The 21395-nt window shown below is 28.5% G+C and overlaps 1 protein-coding gene across 1 annotated transcript; it reads right to left on the reverse strand.

Annotated features, from left to right (window-relative positions):
- Nucleotides 1-6222: 6222 nt before the first annotated feature.
- On the reverse strand, nucleotides 6223-8490 carry LOC130944760 (indole-3-acetic acid-amido synthetase GH3.5-like). Its single transcript, XM_057873264.1, has 2 exons — nucleotides 7529-8490; nucleotides 6223-7072 (listed from the first exon to the last, which is right to left on the reverse strand). Exons 1-2 carry the CDS (start codon nucleotides 8430-8432, stop codon nucleotides 6483-6485), a joined length of 1494 nt encoding a protein of 497 aa, XP_057729247.1. The 5' UTR covers nucleotides 8433-8490; the 3' UTR covers nucleotides 6223-6482.
- Nucleotides 8491-21395: the final 12905 nt, after the last annotated feature.

Raw genomic sequence — 21395 nt, forward strand, 5'->3', positions numbered from 1 at the left:
GTCCCATGTCAAAATATTTATATTGTACAAATTGAACACACCACGAATGGTATCAAAGGATCGAGTTGTTAAATCGAATTAATAATAGGAACTCAATTCAAGGGATTGAATAAATAGTCGAATTTATTTTTGAAAAATTAATAATTTTTATATTTATTTTTAAAAGATTTTTTTAATGAAATTTATTTTTTTAAAATTTTAAGTTAGTTACATTAGTTATTTCATCACTTTTATTTTTGACAGAGTTTAAATTTATTGATGTAATACATCAAATGACACTATTATAACCATAATACATACCCGTTTATCTTAATTGATGAGTAATATAATATAAGTTTATGCAATTAGATTAAATCAATCACAAATTAAGGAAGATATTAAGACATTAAAATCCCTTTGTTTGTAGTTGATTTGATTTCATAAACTTATCAAGTTAGTTGTTAATTAGAATTATTAGGTATGTACTATAGTGTCACTTAACATGTTATATAAACAAATTTTGATGCTATGAATAACAAAAGTGACAAAAAAAAACTAATTTAACTAATTTTAAAAGACAAATTTAATTAAAAAAAATTTAAGACTAATTTAAAAGATGAATTATTTTTTAAAGATAAATTTAATTATTTACTCCCATAAATTTTATTATAAAAGATGTATAATTTGCATTAAGTTAGGCATAAAATAATGGAAAGTTTTGAACAATAATGAGCAATAATATAGACCAAGAATTAACAAAGTAATGTTGAAAGTTGCATTGGACAATAACTTTTTTTTTTTCACTAAAAATATTTAGGTTTACAGGAAGACTGGTGGGCGGTGTTATATATCAAGAAAGTCATGAATATATTTTATTTCTTTTTATAAAAATGTTAATTATTAAAGTGTGGCGAAAAGTTGAAAAAAGCGTGACGATAGCTTTTCATCACGTTTTTTAGATTACTGCCACGCTTTTGAAAGGGTTATCTCTGTTAGCATGGCGGTTGCTCTATTGCCACGCTTTTGATAACCTATCGCCACTCTTTTTACATATTGCCACGCTTAAAAGCGTGGCCGTATGTGGGAGATATGACCACGTTTTTAAAGAATGACAATATGTGAGATATGGCCACGTTTTTAAAACGTCGCAATATGAAGATATACAGCCACACTTTTAAAGCGTGGCAAAAAGGGGTTCTTCGAAGCTTTTAGGGTTCTGGTCTCCTAGGTTCTTTGAAGAGAAAGGGGGTTTTGAATGATGGAGATAAGCATCATTTTGAATAAGGAAGTAAAACTTAGCGTTTTATTTTATTTTGTACGAGGACCTTTTGGCCACGCTTTTGAAGCGTGCCAAAAGAGTTGTAAGAAACGGACACGTTTTTAAAACGTCACTATAACGAATCTCGGTCGCCAACCTTTAAAAGTGTGCATGTTTCTAAGCGTGGCAAAAAAAACTTGGCTAAATCTCGAATTAGTTGTCTCTCTCATAAAAGCGTGGCCATAGACTCCTTTCGCCATACTTTTTAAGCGTAGCAAGAAAAAACATGGCCAAATCTTTTTAAGCGTAGCAAGAAAAAACGTGGCCAAATCTCTAGTCAATCGCCACTCTTGTAAAATGTGGCTATTGACCACTTTTGACCACGCTTTTAAAACGTGACAAAAAAAAGTGTGACCATAGACATTTTTCTTGTAGTGGTCGAACTAAAACTAGTTGTGAATTCAAAAAATACTAAAAATAAAAATTATTTATAGGTTATAATAATTTACATTAAATTGTACGAATATTTATGATATTTTCTCTGTTTAAATAAAAAAGTTCGCAAATCTTATATTATATCATATATTTATGTTAGTCAATTTTAACCTAAAAATTTATATACATTTATCTTTAAGTAAATTTGGTAATTAAAAATTATTAGATAATAATAATTAATAATTATATTACATATATGTAAAAAATTAATCATCAAATTAATTACAAATACATGCTAAAATATAAAATATATTACAAAAATTAATAATATTATGTATTAAATACAGTAAATGCATACTAACTATTTTTCAAAATACTATTATATATTAAAATTAACTACTAAAATATATATAATTTATTTTTAATATATTATATACTAATAATTAATTTTAATAATTGATTTTAGTATATATTTAATATTATTATTTTTAATATGTATATAATATTTTTTATTTAACCAAATAAGTAATATTATCAAATATTTTTAATTATTAATTTTATTTAAAAATTTTACATAAAATAATTTTACGTTAATCTGGAAGAGTGATTAAGGAAATAACGCAACTATATGGGGGTACATAGGTGAAGATTCAAAGGGTCCTAACAATTATTCGAAGTGGACGAAAAAACTGAACAAAAATATAACGTGCATAACACACGTATTTATCTCCAATTATTCACTACTGGCAAGAGGATCGTATTGATTCACATGGGCCAATAAGGATAACAGAATCTGTCCCTGAATACATGGATTTGTCTCTTCTTTTGAATTTGTGTCAGAGGGATATACACAATTTATGATTGTGTCCGTGATAAAACACTTTACAATAATAAAAATTCAAAACAAACAACTCTTACTTTGTTTTGTTTCACAGAATGTAGGAAACAGGGAACAATACTCTGCTCCTTATGTTCCCTTTTCTATTTTTCTAATGGTCCTAATTGAAACGTGTATATTCAAATCTTATTCTGAAAAACCATTACTTTAAACCTAATTGAATTCAGTGAAGAAGTGATTTCAGTGAGGATGTGTCTGTCATTTTTTGAGTTTTAATTCAAATAGTGTTTATCTTAAGAAACTAAATAAAATATTTAACACAATAATTAAAGAAGTTTGATTTAATTTTCTTTTATTATTATTATTAATTCTGTCATTTGTCGGCAAATTTTCAGGTTGAGAATAGACTGTCGTAGGTTTAGATTGGGGCACACAACAGATATTTTATCTTTCAGATTAAAATATCTATGATAGTACTCATCAATCAATACCTGTGTTAAACAGAAAAATATAGATGATTTTTAAAATTTATTGTATTGAATTATCACTTTTAGTTATTAACCAATTTTTTTAGTTTAGTAATCAAATTACATATCTTAGATTCTTAGTTCATACTTTAAGTTTTAAATATCAATAATTAATTAATAACCAAAAATAATAAATTTTAATAATTTTTTAATATTTCTCAAATATGAATTGATTTGATCTATTTAATAGTTTATATTAGTGGATAATTATATATTAAGTTATTAACTATACATATACCTTCAAAATTAAATTGCCCCACTATTAAGAGCTAATTAAATTTGAAATATTTGAATTTGATTATTAAAAAAATGTTAAAAACTAAACAAAAAAAATGATAAGAAATTAAAAGATGTCAATCTATTTATTTTACAGACTAATATATTTAATTCATATTTAGTAAAACCAAAATTGTCAAACGTCTTATTTTGACTAGTGTTATCTAAATCATTTTCTATTATTTAGACGTGGGCTCCATTATAATTAATTAGTCATTTTAATATTTAATTAGAATAGAAATTAGTTTAACTTGTTACATTTAATGTATGGTTATAAATATATAATAAGAGTACATAAAATACATAAAATATAACTACTTAACAATATTTTTAATTTTTTTTATTTTTTTAAAAATAATTAAATAAGTTAATACATATATTCATCTATTTTGACAATCTTATTTATCAATATAAATTTTGTTTACAATGGTATAGTATATCTTTGTATATTTATTTTTCATTTTTTTCTTCCTCATGTTTTAAATAAGTTAATTAACCTTCACCAATTGTAATACTACTTGATGTAAGGTGAAGTGCTGAGCGAATTGTATTTTTTAGGAAAAAGAGTCATATATTCAAATAAAATAATCATAATTATTAAGAATCGGACTTTGTGAAAATATGATATGATTAAAATTGATTAGGATAAAGGATTTATCCTAAGATGATGAAACATGAGACTTCTGTATCTTACGCAAATATAGAATTCGGTGATAAGAATGATACAACAACTATTTGTTCCAACTAAAACTGTTCTTTCTATATTATTAGTGTTTTTTATATAATTATTATTTTATTATTAATTTAAACTTTAAAAAAATATTATAATATAATATTAAAATTTGTATGATTAAAAAAATTTAGAATTTAATTTTTGTTGAATAAAAAAATTATGTATAACAAATAAAAAATTTATTTAAAAATTTTTTATTAAAGAGACATTTATAATATAATTCTACATATTAAAAACATAAAAATAGGTCAAATATGAGAGTTTAAATTGTTTGAAACAAATGCATAAAAAATTTTATATTTAAAAAAAATATATAGAGATAGATTCACTTAGATTAGATAATATTAAAAATTTTAAATAAACTCTATTTAAGCAAACTGAGTTGATTTTACTCTTAAATTAAACATAGTATGGTTATATAGACATAGTATAGTTTAAAAACTCTAAACATCTGTTTTACCCTCATTAGCATTTATTTAATTGAGAAACTTTTTAATGTTCTTAAAATGTCATATTAAAAAAAATGCATGATGTTTAAATAATTTGAGAATATGTTTATCAAGAATAAAAAAATTAACTTTTTATAAATGTATCATGCATGACATTAATATTCATTATCCATTTATCATACTTTAATAAATATCCATATAAAGTGTTGCCTATGAGTAAAATACTACAATATTGTTATTCTTAAAAGACATTGTGAGAGATAAGCGGAATTGGAGTCATTTCTAGCCATCACTTTCACCAAGAAGACTAGTATCCAATCAACATTCATAAAAGCGTGTTGTTTATTAATTTAGCAATGTTATATTATCATACATTTTTTTAAATTCGGTCAGACAAATTATTTTTATTCTAAATTTTAATCCAAAATATTAGTTAATATTGCTAAAAGTGTAGTCTCTAATATTTTTTATTAATTCTCTTTGTTCTAAATTATATATTTATTACTCTTTTTTTCTCATTAATTTTAAATAGGTCCTTTTTATTCATTTTATCTTATACATTCAATTTAAATTTTAGCTTAAACTTAAAGTTTATATAAAAATAGATCTGATCTTATATTTATATTCAAAAACAACAAATGCATATTTAATTAGTGTTTAACATAAAAAATTTAATTTTGATATACTGTATAAATAAGTTTTACACGTGTATCTAATTATGTAACAATGCACATCAATAAATAATTATTTTTTATATTAATCGCATGAATATTCATTCAAAAGAATAGATTTTAACGTTTTATACTATTACATGAAAATTAAATTTAAAATAAAATGAGTACAATTTTTTTTCCATTTCATAATGAATTGAAGAAAAATCCTAACGCCTGAGCTTCTATTTGTTTAGAAATATAAGAGAAATGAAATTTGATAATAAATAATAAAATATACCCAAATTAAATAAACTTGTTTATATGTTAGTTTTAAGGGACGTATTGTCTTCCAATAATTTATTTTTGTGTGACTGGTAAGCTAGCTGGACTCAAGTAGTGTGGAATTGTGGAAACAAGGCAGAAAAAGTTAGTACATATGCATATTTTTGTTGTGTGTAACTATCGAAAAAATGGTATCTGAAAATTTGCATTGTGAATTAAAATAATTTTAAAAAATATTAATAACAAATAAATTTTTAAAAAATTTAAAAATATGATAAAAAATTAGATATTAAATATATATTTTAAAAAATTTTAAAAAATATATTTTGATGTAATTTTTTGTAATTAATATTAAAAAAAGATTTTTTTATTATTAAAATTTAGTAATTTTATGTTAGGTAAATTTTTTTTATTTTTTAATTATGAATTACTATATTTTTGAAAAATAAAAAGAAAAATTAGAAATAAATTTTATTTCAATTTTTTTGCGTACTTTTTAAATATTTATTAAATATTGTAAAAAAATTTTATCGGCCACTAAATCTTTGGGGTAACAAATAGATAATTAGCCCTTTTTTTCCCCTGAAAACAATAGAAAAATAAAGTTCAGAAGTGAAAGGCTTACTCGTTTCCCTTAATTGGAAATAAGCAACCCCATTGACACTTCAATTCAGTGCGCAAACGAAGCATTATTGCATGATTGCTTCCCAACGGAACGTTATCATTCATTTCCACAAAAGGAAAAAAATAAAAAAAGTATCACCAAATTAAAAAAAAAAAGTTCAATTTAACTGGATACAAAGAAACACGATTTAGAGTAGGGTGGAATTTGTTGCTTTTTTACATTGGCTAATTTAAGTTCCACATCACTACTATTCATTATGCAACTTATTAATTAAAAACATCAACTATAACTTAAAGAGAGAGGGGGCCTAAAGAAGCCTTAATTAACCTAAGATGCCCATATAGGAACATTGTTAAAAAAAACCTACTCAACCACATAACATAGTGTTCATATTTTTTCTAATCATGCTACTTCAGTCTTCATTCATTCAGTTCTGACCATTGCTCCATTGCTTGTGTCCGGGGACCCATTTTGGACATTTTGGGCTAAAGAACCTTTCAACCACCCTTGAGTTCAATAGCTCCAGCACAGGTGGAAACTTAACACACCTAGGTGCCTTATATTGGTTAATTGATGCACCTAAGCTTATGGCATAGTCCATGAGCTTATCAAAGGTTCCTTGCTCCACAATCCTTATTTCGAGTGGCCCAATCGACTTGTCGGACACACGTCCTTGCCGGTACACACTGTTGAGGGACTCCTCTACGGCAAGACAGCAATCCTCATACACGCACGGTGGGATTGGTGTCGCACCGTTTAGAGCAAGTTCCCAATAGAGCACATAGTGGCCCGGGATGGTTGTGGTGTCCGCATAACTGGTGTATTCGACCACGGTCGCATCGAAGGGGAGGAGGTGTGTCACGGCATTTTTCATGGCATTTTGGAGCTCCGTCTCATCGGTCTTGTCGGAATCTATGCTTAGGACAACATTTTTCCGGCAGACGAAGTTGAATTGTGGCGCCTTGTTCTTGAATCCGGACACCCTTAGGACATCACCCACTCTATACCTATAGAGGCCTGAAATTGTCACAAGTATATATGAATTAACCAAAGATATGCGTTTGCTTTACCGTTACAAGAATCACTTAAAAATAAAATATTTTTTCAATATCTAATTTAACGTGATAATACAAAAAACAAAAATTTTAAATATTAGAGTGTGAGTTGCGCAAAATAATTCAATAACGGTAGAATGATGAGTATCGATTTAAAAAAAGGGTATTGAAAAATCATTTCTGTTTTTTATATCAGTGTTGTCGTGTAGTGCAAAAATATGATTTTTTGGGAAGAGACATAATCATGCCCAAAGTAAAATGGTCGTTAGACATTTATGATGTATCCAACAAAAAGACTGCATATGTTTATTGAACAGGACAATAATATAAAGTTATTTTATTTAACTTAATATTATAATAAGTTTATAAATTCTAAAATATAATGGAGAGAAGATGATGTACAAAATTAGAAACTAACCGGCAAAAGTTGTGACCACAAGCTCATATTCTTGGCCAAGCTTAACATCCACAAGCTCCACCAGCTCCTGTTGCTCCTTCTCATTGAGCGATTTTGGCATGTGAAGCGAACCGGTGACCTCGTCGCTCCGGTTAACCGGCAAAAACTCATAGTAGCACATTGAAGGGATGAGGGTGTAGGACACCTCACTTGGTTTGCAAAGAGGATTTAGATTCACACCAAAGTAACACTCACTTGATGCATACATGGTACACACAAGTGGTAGCCCATTGCTATAGTAATCCAATGTTGGTATATATTGTGACATAGTTCCTGTCACAATAACATCCACATACTTTGTGTTGGGCCACAATCTCGTGATAATCCCTTGCCATGAACTCTTACTACACTCACTCTCGATAAAATCCGCAAGATACGGATTGGGTTTATCAAGAATCTTTTTCACGGCGTCTCTGACTGTCTGGTCAGAGATGATATTGGGATTTAGAGATCCGGTCCTTATGTCGTTACAAAGTAGGACCCAATGTTTCTCAAGAAACCTTATGGCCCTAATAAAAGCGGAAGCAAAAACAGCTCCAACCCTCAAAACTTCTTTGTTTTGGCAAAGGCCACAAAGAAGTTGTGAGTACATGCTTTGGTAGGAATCAGGGCAAAGGACGGTTTCATTTGGGCTTGTGTAGTTAGTGTATGGGTCATAGGGTCTGTCCTTAAAATAAGGGCTCTTGTAGTAGCTTGTGAGGACTGGCCGAGCCACTATCCCCCCAGGTGTCCAAGACTCGGATTTTATGAACATAAGGTACATGCCTTTGCCCTTTTCTAGGTCAGGCACAAATTGACTCATTATTGGCATTAATAGGCTATAAAGCAAGCACCTTCTTCCTAGCTCTTCTTCAATTGTTGGCATCAGCTTTCTCTCTCCTCCTGATGTCCCAGAGCTACACAAAAAAGAAAAATAAAGTTGTTGTTATTTGTGTGTAGAAAAATTTCCAAAAGTTTCTAAAATACCATTTCATTAATTTTAACCATTAATTTTAATTAATATATTGTATATTATTTCCTTTTAATTAATATCGATAGCTAACACTATTGAAACACCAATATTTCAATAACATCTGAAATTTGTCAAGTAACAAAATTATGGTAATTTTAGTGTATTTGTTAAACTAAAAAAAATATTTAAAGGTAAACCCCATGTAAACTTTAATAGGAATTAAAATTACTAAAATTACATAAGTGTCTGTTTCATTTAACATTAAAAGCAAAACTTAATTGAGAAAGCAATTTTAAAGGAGAATCTCTTTAAGTGACTTTCCACTAAAGTGGCTCTCAAATTTCTCATCTTTAAAAAGAAAACATAATAATAAGAACCAACCAACCAACACTAACAAGAGAAATTAAAAAAAATAGAAATATGAATAGAAGAGTTTTAATTTATTGGCACCTAGTGAGAACTCTGAGATAGGCTTTGAGGTGAGTATTGGAGAGTGTCTCCATTGGCTATGCGAAGAACATCTTGTTGGATGTCCTCGTAAGTTATGACGGGGAAAGCTTCTTGAAGGTGTCCCGGTCCGTGCGGCCTTCAAGGCCATGCCGGCGTAGATACTCTACACCGACATTACGGGACAGGATCTCATCGAGGATGTCTTTCTGCACAACGTCGGCGTTTGCAGACATACTCGAAAGTCCAGGACCCTCTTGTTCTCACCCGCCAGGTCATACTCTTTTGGTGCCTCAGGCATGGTAACCAGTTCGTTGTTTATTAAGTGGGAAGAAATAGAAAGAAAAGGATAAGGAAGAATGACGAGAACGAAGTGTTTATGTTTGTTAATGGTGGAGTGAAGGGGTGAAGAGGATGAGAGGAAAGAGGTATATATAGAGAGAGCGAGAGGCACATGTCATGCTTTTGGAGAAGTAAGAAGCTGAGGGGACCATAATACACACGATGAATATCCGGTGGAATAATATCGAATGTATATTCAAATAAAAATATAAGAACTAATTTTTTGTTAGCTAATATTAACCAATTTTAATATTTAAAATAAATAAAATAATTTTAAAAGATTTATTAATTTGGCTGAAAAAAAGGTATTTGTCATTATTCAAATTATTATTGTAATAAGTTTGTAATGAATTAATTAATTAGTTCAATTCACCACTCACATGAAGACATATAGAGATTACAGTTGTTAATCGTGTTCAAATTAAAGAAGATGGCGTAAGTTCACAGAAAATTCATTATATTGTATAATGTATATCTACTATATCTACTATCTATTATATAGTATAATGAGAATTAAAAAATGTTGTGTGTACCAATGCTTTTTTTTTTAAATGATCTTTATCGAGTACATATATTCATATAAAAATACATTTATTATTTTTATTATTATATATTATCATAATATTATTTTTTAAAAATATTATATTGTATAATGTATCTACTATATCTACTATCTATATATAGTATAATGAGAATTAAAAAATGTTGTGTACCATGCTTTTTTTTTTAAATGATCTTTATCGAGTACATATATATTCATATAAAAATACATTTATTATTTTTATTATTATATTATCATAATATATTTTTTAAAAATATAAATTAATAAAAAAGTATATAAAATAGTTTATATTTTTATCACGTTCTTTAAATAAGAGTTTTTCTTTAATTTATTTAAATATTTATATATATATATTTTTTTATTTGTCTTATATTTTTTTAGGGATAATAAGGATCGAACTTTTAAATTTTTCTAATAATAGAAGCTTTAATATTATATCAAATATTATTATTTTAAAAAATTTAAATTAATAAAAAATATATAAATAATTATATTTTTAATACACATTTATTAAATAAAAAATAAATTAATAGGATTGTTAATAAACTATGAATATATAATGCTTATACAAAATTGTATAAATGTGGATAAACATCTGCAAGTTCGTAACTTGATTATTATTATTTTTTTTTACGGAATAGAGTGTAAAATATAGACAAACACGTGGCATCCTCGCTACTCTAATTGGTATTTGATACATTTACCGCCACAGGCTAAGCTATGTTTAATTTGGCCATATCAAAAGTCTCTGATATTATACTGGTTTATGCGCCTTGTCAAATATTCCTGTGTCTAAATTCAACTCATTACTCTTTAGTAATAACAAACAAATAACTTTCCTTAATTATTAACGGTCCCAAATTTACATTTTGCATATGAAAGAATTGATATTGGGAAAAAATATATGCCATGCGAAATGTTTAGTCCTCAAAATAAATAAAATTATTTGAAATAAAGAAACACTAATCTTATAAAAATATGAATAATGCTACGTATGTAACTTGTTTTATAAACTAAATTCAATTAAATTAAATATTAAAATTTAAAATAATATTAATTATAACTGATTTTTATTATATTAAACTAACTTAATTAAATTTAATTAACAAAAAATTTAGACGTATTGTATTATTCTAAAAATATATATATAAAAAGAGAAGAACTAAATTTTATAATAGAAGTCTAGAATGAGTCTTACTAGGAGTATTTGTGGTGCGATTTGAATTGGTTTTGAGTTAAAAATTCATTTAATTCGAACATTAATTTTACTTGCGATGCGATTTGGATTGGATATTTTTTTTTTTTTTTAAAAAAAATTTCGATCCGATCCGATCCAGTTTCAAGCAGTTTGGATTGGATTGAATTGGATTGGATTTGCGATTTTATAAATTTAAAAAATTAAATACATATAACAAGTCTCATCATCAAATTTAAAATAATTAGCAATGACATAACAAGTCTCAACAATATCTTAAAAAACCAACGATAACATAACAATAGAAATAAAATTATAGGTTAGTTAAAATAAATAAATAAATAACATTTTAAACATAAAATATTTATTAAATAATAATAAATTAATAATACATGAATAATATAAAAATGTATAAAAAATTGAACATGTTATAAATATAATCGTAAATATAATAATAAAATAATAATATTATAACACATTGTGCGATTTGGATTGGATTGAATCAATTATAAAAAGTATATTCGAAATCCGATCCGATCCAGCGATTTACAAAAAATAGAATCCAATCAAATTTAAATTAATACGATTTTAATTAATTTTCAATTTAAATTGAATTAAATGAGCGATCTAATTTAAATCGGTTTGAATTTAAACGTCCACTTACAAATATGATTTTTTTGTTGTTGTGTGATGTTTTAATAAACAATCTGAATATATTCTTATAAGTAATATTTAAGCATGAAAGCACGCCATGATTTTAGTTAAAATCTATGTAAATTTTTTTTAACTATGATACACAGACAAAAAAAAATGGGTTGTTATTGTTTTTTAATAAAAACATATGTTTGATATTCTTAAAAGAAATTGATTATACTGTTATAAAAATTTAATTATTTTTTATAACAAATGTAACTTTAGATATAAAAAAGTTGATTAATCATTTTTAAAAATATAAGATAATATATAACATAAAATAATTGATTAAATAATTTTTCTTTTTGTATTTATACTAATATTACACTCTTTTTTTTAGTTAAAAAAAAAAGTGCTGAAAAGGATATGACCTGATTGGTACGTGTCAACCAAACAAGTTTGACACACATACAGCTGCCTTAGCTAGCTTGTCCCATTTGGATACTCTTTAGGTCTTAACAACAATAATACCCAGCTATATTATTTACCGTACTATCCCTCCACTCAAACAGATTTTCTTTTTGAAGTTTTATTTACAAAATAAAATAAAACGATAATTTCAAGTAACTGAGGAAAAGTGGGTGCCGGTATTTCATGGGACATCCGCAGTACAAGCATGCAGGTCTTTAGCGTACGTACCGCAGCAACGCGTTTTACTAAATTTTACGACCGCCTTTTGTTTTTTTTTTTAAACATTAATTTCTACCCCCCCTGTTTGCATGACATAATAATCACTTTGATATCTGATTAATTTGCTATTTAGAAATTAATTTGATAAATTTTATAAAAAATTAACTATAATTAATTAATTATTTATTTTTAATAAAATAAATAAATAAATTTTATTTTAATTTATATTAATTTTTTTATCTTATATATTTTAATTAATAATTTTTATATAAAATGTTTATAATATATTTTTTATTTATTTAATTTTATTTTATTGTGTCAAATAATTATAATAAATTTATTATCACATTAATGTTTGAGTTATTATTTATCAAAAGTTTATTTTCATGTTTTTCTTTGATTTTAAATATTTTAATTTTAAATTTTTATTTATTGTTTAAATATATTTTTATTTTAATATCAAATCTAATATTATTATCAGTATTTTTTTAATTTATTGTCTAATATTTATATACCCACCATCAATTATATAATTGTGAATATTTTTTAATTTATTAAAAAAATTAATTTTTTATTTTATCTGTTTTTGTATTTATAATTTATTCACCGTAAAAAGTTATATATACTAAAAATTTTTTTTATCATTCTTCTATCTGGCAACACTTTTTTCTTTTCTCCTATGATCCATTATTTCTCCTCCTTAATTTTTTTTAAACTATAAAGCATTATTTTTGTTATTGTACTCTTTTTCTTATTCTTTTATTTTGTTCCTATTTATTTTATCATTTTTATTATAAATTTTATCTTTTTTTATACCATACAAAGTAATTTATCATAACTCTTCACATGTTGAGTATTTTCAATGTTTAAATTATATTCCTAACATGCTTAATTTTATTTCTAATTTAAAAAATTGAGTGATGAAATAACATCAATAAAACTTGTTGTACATCTTTTTCTTCGTCTTCGTCTGTTTGGCTTACCTCCATTTTTATAAGAATCACGAATAATTATATACAATAGTGCTTATGTATAACAGATAAGTATAAATTGTATCCTGTCTTCTCCTAGTAAAATTTTTATTATCTTTCTAAAAATATCAAAAACATTATAAATTACTTTAGACCAATAAATCTGTCATTGTTGTAACAAGATATTGTGCATTCAATTGTGCATTTATCTTATTTTTAGCAGTTTTTGGTAGGTGTTTAAACTAATAAAAAACATAAAACCATTCCTAAATACCAATACAACTACTTCAACTCAAGCATAGATAAAATATGTTAGTAAGTTTCAACTAAGAATGAACAAAATCCAACTGGCCCGACCTGATCATTTTGAACTAAATTTGGCCGTCCGACTTCATTGAAATTAGGTTAAACCCAAAACTATTAAAAACAACCTGGTCTGACAACTCAACTAGTTTAGAGTCCAAGGTTGGGTCACCCGGCTCAGCTCGATTAAAAATAAAAAAGAGGATTATTAGGGCTAGCAATACATCCCATATATTATTCTTCATTATTTTAGCTGCCCCTCTCCTTTTCCCTTTTTCTCTGTCTTCTTTCTCAGGATCTTACCACTGTGACCGCACTTTCATTACTGACTTACGCTTCCTCTCCTTTTCCTTGTCTCTGTAGTTACACTTCTCAGTGTGCCAGTCTTCTTCTATTCTAAGTCTTTACCGCCGATCCGTTATGCATCGTCTTTGCAACTCTGTTATGTGTCATTGCCGATGCTTGTATTTAGCCTCTGATCGGCTTTGCCATCTCTATCGCGTTTGTTCTGAATCGTTGTCACTGTCAATGATTTGCTTTGCCATCGCCGTCATTTTATTCTGTATTGTTGTCTCTGGTTTGCTTCTTTTGTGGTTGATTTTCAGATTTTGTAGTTAAAATTATCTAATAAACAGATGGAGTTTTATTATGTGATATGTTGTATTGTTGGTATTGTTTAATATGTTGCATTGGTGGTGTTGTTGTGTTGTTCATAATCTAAAATTTGAACATTCATTGCCATCTGATTTGAGACCCGGCTTCATACCCAAAACGTACCCAATAAGAATTTGCCTCAACTGGTTGAAATTTTATCGAGTTTAGGGTCGAGTATCAGTTTAAAAAGTAGGCCTACACATAATTTAGGGTCAAGTATGGGTCGAGTCAAACCTGGTTTCACATGATCCATGAACATGATATTAGAATATAAAATAGTTATAGGTGTAAATTTTAACAAAAACAATCCGAATAATACTCTACAACCAAGTTGATTACCCAACCAAGTTGGTATAACCTAATTGACATTCATGTGCCACTATCTTTAACTACCATTTGATGGCTTCTTTCTCTGCGGATTTCATTCTTCTTCTTCCATCGTCTTTTTCTTCTTATATGTATAATAGTTCAAATTCAAAATGCACCAAAATTTTATAATGATAACGACACACAAACAAACTCAATTCAAAATAAGTTCAGACTATAATGCATCAAATTAAATTTAGAATGCACCAAAATTATTTAAGGATAACTCAAAACTACTCCTCCTCCTCCTTCTTTTCCATTATCATCATCTTCTCCTCCTGCTCCCCTTCCTCTTTTTTTCTTATCTTTCTCCTTCGTTATCATCATCATCATCATCTCCACCACAACACCACCTCCTCTTTCTTCTTTTCTTATTTGATTTTTTCGATCGTCTTCTTCCTTTTTCTTTTCCTCATCTTCTTCCTCCATCATCATCATTATCATTATTGACATCATGGTTGTCTTTTTTAATATGTATAACAGTTCAAATTCAGAATGTACCTAAATTTTTTAATAATGATGACATACAAACAAACTCAGTTTAAAACAAGTTCAGACCAGAATACACCAAAATTAAATCCAGAATGCACCGAACATAAAACTTCTCCTCCTCCTCCTTCATCATCCTTGTCATCATCATCTTTTTTCTTGTTCATCTTCTTTTTCATGTTTTACCTTATCATTATTCTTCTGGTTTTATTCTCTTAATAAGAATAAAAACAAAAAAAAATAAACAAACAAAGAAGAAGAAATACATAATATTGCAAAATCACTCAGAAGAGGAGGAGGAAAAGAAAAAATGCAGCAACAGCAACAACAATAAAAGAACGACGATAAAAAGAAAACACGCAAAAAAGAATAATGAACGCGAAAAAGAAGGAGGAGAAACACGAAGAATTAGGAGGAGGAGAAGGAAGAGGAGGAGGAACGTGGAACGTTCACATAGTTAGAGCGTGCATTCGTGCTCTCACTAATAAAACTGATTTGAACTTGGTTGGCAAAAGGACTTGGATATGTAGCATGACTCGAACAATTCTCCATAATGTTTTTTTTGCTATGATAATAAAAAAGATAATTCAATGAAAAATTTTATCTCATATTAAATTGTACTTGCTCAAATCTATTTTAACATACGAGTAAGAGGGTTTAAAAATTTTACTCATGAATCATAAGAAAATGTCTAACAAATTAACCATTAATGTAATTTAAAGAGTGCTCGAGATATAACCATTCATGTTGCCTCCTCCTGTCAACTTAACCTTTTGGGATGAGTGGTATCATGATATGGTATCAGAAGTTTATGTTTGAAAGGTCTAGAGTTCGATCTTTGGTGAACCCCAAAAGTGAAAAAAAAAAGTAGTATAAGCCAAATAAAAGAAGAAAAGAAAGTCTATGCAAAAATTAAGCAAACTCAAAAGAGGTTCTTGCTTGAGTAGGAGTGTTAAAAATATAACTATTCATCTTGCCTCCTTCCAATTAAGCCTTAAAATGGTCCCTGAAATTACACTTGAGGCTCAAAGTGGTCTCTGAAGTTAATAATTACCCAATTTTATTCTCAAATTTAGTAGTCCTTTAGGCAATGCAATTTTCATCCATCACTAGCCATAAAAAAGTTGAGGTGGACTGATTCCTGCCACGTTGGCACGCCAATGGCTAACTGACGTGGCAGACGAAATTTTTTTGTTTCGAATGTGGTTCATTTCTCCTTTTAAAACCCTAATCCTCAAATTATGTTCACTAAATTCTCTTCGTCACTCTCTTCTTCTTCTTCTTCTTCAAACTTATTATCTATTCTCATTCTTTCAAATCCAACCATCACAACAACAAAATGACTATTTTATGTGCTAATGCATATTCTCATCAAGACCATCATTCTTGCCATCATGTGCTTTAGGAACATCAGTAGGAATGTCCACAAATTTTTTGTCTAAAATAGTACATCATGAAATTACTAAAGATAGTCCAAATAATGGAAATAGTGACGGAAAACAAAAAGACATTACTTTGTAATTAATCCAATTTCCAAGCCTATCATTTCTCTTTTTTAACTTCAGAACTCACTCTCACAGTAAAGAAATCACAACAATAAGGGTTTGCAAGAAGTCTACATTATTACATAGAAAATAAAATCAAGCATATGTCAGTTAGAAAGAAGACAAACAAAAATCTTGCCAAAACTCCCATAGAGGATATAGTTACGACGAAATTAAAGAAACCGTTAAGAAAAGAGTAAGAAGAGAGTAGTCAATTAGAGAGAAGACAAATGAAAATCTTGTCGGAGCCGTGAAGACCGACAAAAAGAATGGAATTGTTTCAAGCCTCAATAACAAAACTGGAAATCATGAATTTAAGCTTGCTATAATTGCTCTCTGGAGAATCATAGAGTGCCTTGAACGCAAATTTGTGGTCACAAAATTTACTTCGAAGAAGATTCAACGCCTTCTCTTTGTGATTCTCTCCCTTCATTTCCATTCCTGATTAATTATTTTTCGGAAAACGTCGCTCTTTTTATGGAAGGGTTTTGAACAACAATGTGGGCAGCAACTCTTTATCGAAGAAATTGATGAAAAAGTACCCATCTCTTTGTTCTTCGAGTAAGTTCGCGAGGCACAGAGCTTCGTTGAGCTTTACTTGAAAGAGCCTGTTGGGGCGAAGACGAGGTTAAACAACTAACAACCTCGGAGGCCTCAAACGCACAACGGTGTCCTCAACAAAATTGACACCGTTTTGTGCGCATCATCATTTTCCTACATCAAAGAGTGAGAAAACATGGTGACAAGATGGAGGTCGGCAAGAGGCGACGACAAAAAAAATTGAGTGTGAGAGACTAGGTCGGGGAGGGGACGAGCAGCGTGGTGCCAAGATCGAGGCCAATGAGAGGTGGCGACAGAGAGGATTGAGGAAAGCTCTGCCTCTGCCGTGTGTTGATGCTGAGAGTGTGGGAGAGTAGGTTGGGAAGGGGGCCTCAGAGGGCATTAGGGTTTTTTTTTTCATAAATATAAAACGACGTAGTTAGTGCCAGTGTGGCAAGTATTAGTCCACCTCATATTTTTTATGGCCAGTGATTGACGAAAACTGCCTGAGGGACTATTATGAGTCATGGAGTATAATTTTAAGGACAAAATTGAGTAACTATTAGTTTCAGGGACCAATTTGAGTCTTGAGTGTAACTTTATGAACCACTTATAGACTTAACTCGCCTTCTCTTATCAGTTTAAACTTTAGAACGAGTGTTATTATGACAAAAAAAATCTTTAAAAAAATAAAATTCTAATATAAATATTTTTAGTTAATCACAAACTATATATTACTATTAATGAATAATTGTTATACTTTGAAAAAAAGTAAAATTATTATTCATTAATTATTTGATTTCATTATTTTTAATATTAAAAATAGTTGATTTTTAAATTTAATTAATTTTATAAAAAATTTATAACAAATATTATTACGTGTGTTTTCATTTAAAAAATAAAAAAATATTTTATATATATTTTGTATATTATCTGTGCAGGACATAATATATATACTAATTTTAAATTTATATTAAATTAAACAATTCCAATTTTAAAAAGTTGATTTAATCATTTCAAAATCAACTACAAGATTATTTTATTTTAGTTTTTTTAAAATCAAATTCAAGTTTTTTTTTTCATTTTGGATATATATTGCATTTAACTATATTCACTCACTGTCATAATTGTCCTATAACTATATATTCAAAGATAAATTAAATTACAAAAATAATTTAGCTAAGATAACTTAAAAGACGGTGTTACTTATTAATGAAGAGAGTAACAAATTTTAGTAATTATAACTAATCAAGTAAGCCGTTAGTTATACAGTACCCCTTACATATATAATTCTTAGCTCAAAAATGAAATACAAATTCAACTATTCTACATATTTTGAATAATTTTATATATATTAATAATTTAATGTTTTAAATATAACGGTGATACTATATATATATATATATTTGTAACTAAATCTAACTAAGTTGGTACAAGTTTAACGAAAAAAGAACACGCACATACATTATTACTTCTTTTTTTTCGTTTTTTTTTTTTGCACAAAAATTTTTGTTAAAAAGCAAAAAAATTTATTGATATAGCACAAAAAATTGTCTATAACATAAAAATTTTTACAAATAACACAAACTTATCAATATATTATAGAAGTTTTCGCACATAGCACATAAATATTTGCACATGGGATAGAAATTTTTGTACATAACATAAATTTTTGCTATGAATGTATATTTTGTTAGTTGAGTGAGTCAATGTTCTCAGTATATCTTCCTCCAAAAATTTTTCTGCTGGACACAAACTTTTGTGCTATGCACTAAGATTTCTGTGTTGTATACGAAAATTTATGTGATGTGTATATTTTATTGGTTGGATGTCAATATTTTGGATATGTGAGCCTAAAATTTCTGTGTTAGGTAGTATCAAAATATTTGGGTTGTGGACTGAAATTTCTGTACTGTATATATTTTGTTGGTTAGGTGTTAATGTTTTAGGTATGTGGTTGTTTAAAATTTTTTGTGATGTATATTAAACTTTCTATGCTCTAATTTTCTGAACTATATATAGGAGATGAAGACGATGAAGACGACGACGATGATGATAATAAAGGAGGAAGAGGAGGAAAAAAAATTTTAAAAGCAACAACAAGAAAAACACTACAATGAAAACGCTGAGTACCATCGGAAACAATCAGACGGTATAAATCTCGCCGGTAAATGTTTATCGTCAGATTTATTTTGTCCAACGGTGATTACTGTCAGACTCTCCGGTAGATCACCTACTCAGAAAACTAATTGGTTACCGGCGAATTTTTTCGACAATAATATTGGCGCCAAAAACATGTTGTTCCGTGCCATGCATATTGCTGTCAGATTATTCCATCAGTAATTCTGATGTTAATGTAAATTTTTTAAAAAAAATTGAAATAAATTGTCAATTTTAATTTTAAATTATTTTTTTACACAATTAGTGATCAATTCATGAATAATGAAGAATTTTTATTTAAAATTGATGAGCGGATATTTTATACGCTTTTTGGCATCATTTTCATATTGTTTTAGTTATGTTTTGTTTAAGTTTTATTATGTTTTTATAGGTTTTAGTGTTAAATTCATATTTTTGGATTATACTTTGAGTTGTTGTGTTTTATGATGATTTCAGGTAATTTTTTACTGAAATTGAGAAGTTTTAGCAAAGTCTGAGTCAGAGACAAGGAAAGCGTAGCAGATGTTGTCAAAATCTGACCTTCATATAGTCAAACTAGCATTTCTGGAGCTACAAAGGTCTAAATGACACGATCTCAACGGCGTTGGAAAGCTAACTTCTAGAGATTTCCAGAAATATATAATCCTTTATACTTTTCTTCGAATGAGCCTGCCCATACTGGCGTTAAACGCCAAGAAGCTATCCCCTGGTTGGCGTTCAACGTCCCAAGGAGACAAGCCAGCGTTGAACGCCCAAGAACCACCCCCTTTGGGGCGTTCAACGCCCACCAAGAAGCAAGGCAATGCCAATCACCCCCTAATGGTCGTTCAAACATCCATTTTTCAACTTAGACACCAAACTCAACTCAAGTACTCAACCAAAGTGGGCACAAGGATGGATTTTTGCACCTCTAGTCTAGTCTGTCATACTTTTTATATTTCTTAGTTATTAGATTAGTACTTAAAAGGAGAAGATCAATCATGTTTAGAATCTTCTGCCTCATCTTTACCTCTTTCACATTTTACGTTACTTTCTGTAACGCATGAGCAACTAAACCTTCTAAGTTAGGGTTAGGAGCTCTGCTGATTCTCATGGATTAATAGTATTACTATTTCTATTTCAATACACATTGATTCCATTCTCTTATGCATTTTTATTCTTCATCTCATGAATTGAGAATGACTCGTGACGATCATCCTTGTTCTATATGGGTTTCATGTGAGTCCTGACCCGGATAGCATTGAACCACAGCTAGAGAGTGCACTGCAGATTTCAAGAGTGTGCCTATGCGACTTTGGATACGTGACATAAAATTCCCTTGACCGTCAGTTACTGAGGTTTCTGTGGCGTTAAGGCTAGAGTTTGAGAAGCAACGTTCTCTGATCCGGAAGATTCGACTTTGTCTGCGGCGTTTTGAGTAGGATCGCGAAGGGGAGTGGATTGCTCAGATCTTCATCTTCAACTATAGTGGAAAGCCATGAGTTAACTTAATGAGGATGCTACACCAGTTGCTCGGATATAGTGGACTGCTATGGTTTAAAAGAGACAAACTTGATGAGGATGCTACATGAGTTAGTCAATTACGGCTGCCATTGAATGAATCATTCGTTATTGAAGTATACAGTAAGAAAAGTTAATCCGGAAAGAATATGCATATCCAAAACCTTAACTGAATATCTATCATTGCTTTTACACTAATATGGCATTTTGTTTCCTTTACTTTTTGTTTATGCTTCTTGACAAACAACCATCTTTTCTAATCGCCTTACTAAGATTTAGAAGATAGCCATTGTTTGCTCAATCCGACAATCTCCGTGGGATTCGACCCTCACTCACCTGAGGTATTACTTGGACGATTCGGTGTACTTGCTGGTTCAGTTGTGCGGAGTTCAATTTTGCCCACCAAAAATAAATAAATAATACAATGGGCAAATGAAATAAAAGTCAAGTACATCGAATAAATATATGAAACAATAACAC

The sequence above is a fragment of the Arachis stenosperma genome, chromosome 8 (genome assembly GCF_014773155.1).
Source record: "Arachis stenosperma cultivar V10309 chromosome 8, arast.V10309.gnm1.PFL2, whole genome shotgun sequence".
NCBI lineage: Eukaryota > Viridiplantae > Streptophyta > Magnoliopsida > Fabales > Fabaceae > Arachis > Arachis stenosperma.

Bases quoted from the DNA above. Each gene is read 5' to 3' on its own strand.
- LOC130944760 (XM_057873264.1), bottom strand. From the start codon at position 8,432: ATGCCAACAATTGAAGAAGAGCTAGGAAGAAGGTGCTTGCTTTATAGC. The intron at 7,073-7,528 runs GTTAGTTTCTAA...TGACAATTTCAG, and splicing joins TGTGGTCACAACTTTTGCCG to GCCTCTATAGGTATAGAGTG.